This window comes from Poecilia latipinna, unplaced genomic scaffold (genome assembly GCF_001443285.1).
Source record: "Poecilia latipinna isolate Pla-1442-1.1 unplaced genomic scaffold, P_latipinna-1.0 Scaffold3537, whole genome shotgun sequence".
In the NCBI taxonomy this organism is placed as follows: Eukaryota; Metazoa; Chordata; class Actinopteri; order Cyprinodontiformes; family Poeciliidae; genus Poecilia; species Poecilia latipinna.
The window spans coordinates 13872-19153 of NW_015116153.1; the positions used below are offsets into that span (position 1 = coordinate 13872).

At 40.7% G+C, this 5282-nt stretch overlaps 1 protein-coding gene across 2 annotated transcripts in view; it reads left to right on the forward strand.

Moving 5' to 3' along the window:
• Window positions 1-4426, forward strand: part of LOC106941187 (protein-methionine sulfoxide oxidase mical2b) — an 18291-nt gene extending 13865 nt beyond the window's left edge. For both annotated transcript variants that reach the window (XM_015024130.1, XM_015024131.1), the window contains 8 exons: window positions 153-322; window positions 424-803; window positions 1276-1349; window positions 1433-1522; window positions 2199-2289; window positions 2730-2838; window positions 2935-3008; window positions 3094-4426. In XM_015024130.1, the coding sequence (XP_014879616.1) occupies window positions 153-322; window positions 424-803; window positions 1276-1349; window positions 1433-1522; window positions 2199-2289; window positions 2730-2838; window positions 2935-3008; window positions 3094-3314 (1209 nt within the window). In that variant the 3' untranslated portion in view covers window positions 3315-4426. The remainder of the gene's footprint in view (window positions 1-152; window positions 323-423; window positions 804-1275; window positions 1350-1432; window positions 1523-2198; window positions 2290-2729; window positions 2839-2934; window positions 3009-3093) is intronic.
• The last annotated feature ends 856 nt before the right edge of the window (window positions 4427-5282 follow it).

A 5282-nucleotide genomic window follows, 5' to 3' on the forward strand; every position in this document is an offset into this window, starting at 1 on the left:
AAAAAAAAAATTAAAACTTTTTCCTTGTTTTAATTAATACATTTCCCCCCCCCCCCCATATGATCCTTCAGAGATCCAGACTTAAAAATTTGAGAGAAATTAATTTCACATCATGTTGCCCACATTTTCCCTTTCCTCTGATGTTTTATCAGGTACAAGCAGAAGCAGATAAGCCTCAGTCAAACTCGAGCCAGATCGGAACAGCAAGTCGGTGCCAGACGCCAGCATCTTCTTCCTCTGCCATCCAGGTCATAGCTAATGCCTTCAGGAGGACCTTTAGTGGGAGCAGTGAACCCAGCTGCTCCAAGGCTGCTGTTATAATGTTTGTATATTTATTTATTTATTTTTTCTGGCTTTATTTCGACACCTAAAAACTTTTAACCGGAACATCATTTGAAATTTCTGTCCTTTCTGTCTTAATAGGAGACCCAGACGTAACGTTGCACGTAAACAGAGGCCCATGTCTGAAGGAGCGTCTGATTTCAGCTCACTGTTTGGCCGTGAAGACTCGGGGTCGTCGACAGCGGAGAGGAGAACAAGCATGCGTGGTGTCCAGTGGGCTTCTGTGGGGACAGATCCGTGGGGGGAGGGGCGAGACCTGCCGTCCTTGTTACAGCAGGTGTCCCTAAAAAGTCGAAGAGACTCTGAAGGCGTGCCGGACGAACTTCGTTCGAAGCCCCGTAAAAGGGTAGATTTGTTTTCATCTCTGAGGCTCAGGAAGAGGGGCCAATCGGAGAGTGAAGGGAAGGAGCAGGAAACTCAAAAGGAAATTAGGACGTTTCTGTCCAACCTGAAAAACAAAGGTGAGTCTATATTGCGCATCTGGGAAATACTCACGATGCTTCACAATTTCTGTTTTTTTTTTTTTTTTTTTTTTTACGGCCTTTTTCCAAATTGTATTAACTTAATATTTTTCCTCAAAATTCTACACACGGTTACCCCGTTGTGACAATATGGGAGAAAGTTTGAGATTTTTCCAAATGTATTGGAAATAGAAAACCAAGGAAACACGTTTACATAAGTATTCACAGCCTTTGCTTAAAATTTTGTTAATCCACCTTCGGCAGCAATTACAGCCCCAAGTATTTCTGAATCTGATACTACGAGCTTAGCTCATCTTTAGGCAGTTTTGCCCGTTCTTTTTTGCGGTGCTCCTCCTGCTGCATCAGGTCAGATGGAGACGTCTGTGCAGCCATTTTCAGATCTCTCCAGAAAAAAACACATTTTCTGATTTTTAAAATTTGTTTATTATTATTATTATTACTATATGTCTAGACTCTAGTGAGCAGAGTTTGGAAGAACTGTCTTCAAGTGGTGATGAAAGTGAAAGCCTGACGTCCACCAACAAGGTTTGTACAAATGATTCCTACATTCAGGCAGACGTCCGAATCCAGTGGATTGTGATTGAAAGGTGTTGTTGGTCATGTTGCAGCTGTCCTCAGACAGATTAAAGAAAAAGCAAGAAAAGACTGCGGCCCAGCAGGCTAAACGAGAACAACTGAAGAGGCTTCACCGAGCTCAGGTGCTCCTTTATTTCCTCTATAGAGATATTTGTGGCATTGCTTCAAAACACTCCATCTAAAGTGTGACCTTATAAAAGTGTGAATACGGCTGTTATCTGTCAGACTGTAGAGCTCTTTGTGTTGGATGAGTATTTTTTTAACACAGTGTTTATTTTGATGACTGAGTTTCAGTGAGGTGAAATGTTTCCTTTTTTCTTTTCATTTTTAGTTGTACTTGCAGTTATTTTCTCATATTTGCACGTATATGAACACTTGTAGCACCAATGTTTGCAGAAGAAAGGCAATGTACTTTTACCTTTTTTTATTTGTATTGGTAATAAAAAAAATGGCTTGTAGATGACATTACTTGACAGAATAAAAAGAAAAATTTACATATTAAGTTGTTTTTTAAACTTATGAATTGACTCTGTTAACTCACCTCTTTGCTAATTTGTGCGCATATTTCATTTCTTCCTGCTTCTATGTTTTGCTCGTAAACAAATCATTATGTTCTCATGTCAGTTTTTTTTTCTTTCTTGCTCGTATTTTCTTGAATTCTGAAGACGGACAGACACAGGAAATGCCATTTAAAAAAAAAAAAAGTGCTGGTAGAAGTGTTATTTTCTGAAAACTAAAACCATATCTCCATTATTTACCTACCTTGTTTCTAACCCTCACGCGTTTCTTTTTGTGCAGATAATCCAGAGGCAGCTGGAGGAGGTGGAAGAGAAACAGCGCGATCTAGAGGAAAAAGGAGTGAGAATAGAGAAGATCATCAGAGGAGAAGGTACTTACTTGTGCACAGATTCAGATCAGTCCCTCCTAGCTTCCTTTAAAGCCTGGCAGCTTTAAGCCATCCACCTTTAAAAAGAGGAATTCCAATCAAAGCTCTGCCTTTCTTCTCTGTAATTGCACCGCCTGCACAGTCGTCCTCAGACTGTTTAGAAGGAAGCATTCTCTCGTAACGTCTGTCTGGTTAAAAGCCTCAATGTTAGTTAATGGTTTTACTCACAGCAGACACCAAGACTTCATTACTGATTCATGTTTTCACAGTAGAGAGCTTTGTGCTTCAGTGGAGTTTTCAGTGAAGACTTGCCTTTGTGAGTGGTCAGTCTGATGTATTTCTCCCAGCAATGGCCTTGTGGAGATGGCATAGAATCACTCACACAACTCCCAAGTTGTCCCCCTTTCTTACTGTGTTTTCCTCTTAATTTCCTCCCTTCACAGATTCTCATCAGACTGACGACCATGACGAAGCCCAGCTCTATCAGTCCTGGTTCGAGCTTGTTCTGGAAAAGAATCGATTGGCACGCTACGAGTCGGAACTCATGATCTTGTAAGTGGCGGCACCGAGATCACCTGCATGTAAAAAAAAAAATATTGTACAGTTAAGATTGCTTGCCATTAAAGAGCCACAACTCTTGTATCTTAGCGCCCAGAGCCTCGCGCTGGAAGACACACAAAGCCGGCTGCAACAAGATCTAAGACGCCGAATGTCAGTTGAAGGTAAGTCCTTCATCTGACGGTTTTATGGTCAGGCACAACGAATACGCACTTAATTTTTCCTCTGTACTTATTGATGTTCTTTTAGATACAAATAAAAGCGCCTCAGAGCTGCAAAGGGAGATGGAGATCCTGGCTGAAATCATGAGGACGGTGGAGAAACGGGACATGCTAGTCTCCATATTGGAGGAGCAGAGGTTGAAGGAGATGGCGGAGGACAAGGACCTGGAAAGCCTGATGCTGTCCAGGGGCTACGAGTTTCACTGGGCTGAAGGGAGCGACACCTGGGGGAAGGAGAAGCTTGAATGATTACTGGTTGTTGATGATGTTGAGCCAACCGTGTGAATTTTTCTAGTCTGCATCTCCCTGATTTTTACAGTTTAAATCTGGATGTGGTGTAGATGCACATATTTGACAGCTGAGGACTTTTTTCAGCTTAAGAAAGCTTAATTTCATTTGTTAGTTGATGTGTTTAATTTGTCAGACTGATAACAAACAACATTCAGCTGAAAACATCTCTACCAATGAGGTTGTTTTACGTTTATCTATAACAAGATACAGAATAAACTCCTAACAATGTGGCTGCCTGGATGACTGCTTCAGGCTGCTTCCAGCCTTAAGGTTGGCCTTGCTGTAATAGGCCAACTATAAATGCATAACTTCACTGGAGACCACAAGACTTGACACTTTACTGATGTTTTTATACTTTGCACTGTGTAAATAGTTTAAAATAGATATGTTGATTTCAGAAATACCTTGTGTACAATTTACTTTTGGACACTTTGTGTGCTGCTGTGCATCCAACTGTAATTTCTTGTGAAAACATGATCCTGTTCATTTCTTTTGTGCTTGAACATTGTGAAAAAAACCCCCCCAAAAAAACAAAAACAAAACGGAATACTATTTGCACCCTGACAATGACACTACAGGTATGGCTTCTCCCTAAACGTCTGAGGTAAAGTCTCAGGGTGTGAAAGAGATGCACTACCGGATGAAACTGTCCTGCCATCCTCTAAATCAAAATCCACCAGCCAACTTTGCAGTAGGAGCTCTTGTGTCTTAAATTTATTTGCCGTTTCCCCTTCTCTATCCGCAGTGAAATTTACCGTTTTGTTCTACTGATACTCCTTCTTGTTTGCCAATGGCCTTATCACACTCTTAAAGAGCTTCAGGTCGATGTACGCATAGAAATATGAGTGATATGTTTACACTTTTAGTCCTGGAACAAGTTATGACACTGGCATTATTTCACTTTTTTTTTTTTTTTTTTTTTTTAGAAATATTTTTCATGCGCTGTGAATTAAAAGAATAATCTATATGTCATGTCTAATTAAAGTTGTGTGTCTTGTTCTTTTGCTTTGAGTGGGTCAAATGGGTGACATTTGTTCAATAAAAATACAGTTTGAATACTGTTGAAATGACTCAGTCTGTTGGTGGCAGTAATTTTATTGTGGGTGTGTAAAGTGGGGGTATGTTCTTGATTGTCTTTTGGACCATTCCCTTTGCAAAGAGCAGAGCTGCTGCGATTCTCCATCAAAAAGTGTCAGGCGAGGTACGGACTGTATATTTTGTCTAGCCTTAAATACCTTAGGTCTTCTTGAAGGATCTTTTAGAAAGTCGCAGAGGTGTGGAATCTCTTCGTTTTTTTCCTGAACATGTCATATTCATGTGGCAAGAGTATAACATCTAAAACGTGCAGTAGTAGTCTGTCCTCAGGACCAAGATTGAGAACCACTGACCTGTGTGTCTGCATCTTTTGCATTTTTGGTCAAAAAGTGAAGTTACTAGAAGTGGGTAGTTGAGTTTTTATTGTTTAAACTGTGTAACAACTATACGAGTAACTCACAAATCCAGATAGTAAGCCTAATCATTGCCTTCCTAGCATAGAACAAGGCGCTGGTTTTTACCAGGCTACGTAATTGTATTTTCACATTTCTTCTAACATTTCAACTGGCATGTTTAAATGAGTAATATAATTGATGCAATCAAAATAAGGTAGCTGCTAGCATTTTAGCTCTTTATTTGTTATAACAAAGCCTTCCTGTAGTTTTTGTTTTTATCCCAGTTACCTTTTAACCCTTTCTGACCTTTTATGTCCTTATTTCTTCTTCCTATATCCCTCTAGCGCCCCTCAGACCCCCGATATGAAGCCGGAGTGTTGACGCTCTCCTCCGGCAATGAGCAGCCTCTCTCCCGCCTCCCTGCTTCCAGCCCTCTTCCCCGGGAGAGGAGGGGCCTTCCACTCCAGCCAACCTCTGGTGTAAAAGTCTGGGATTC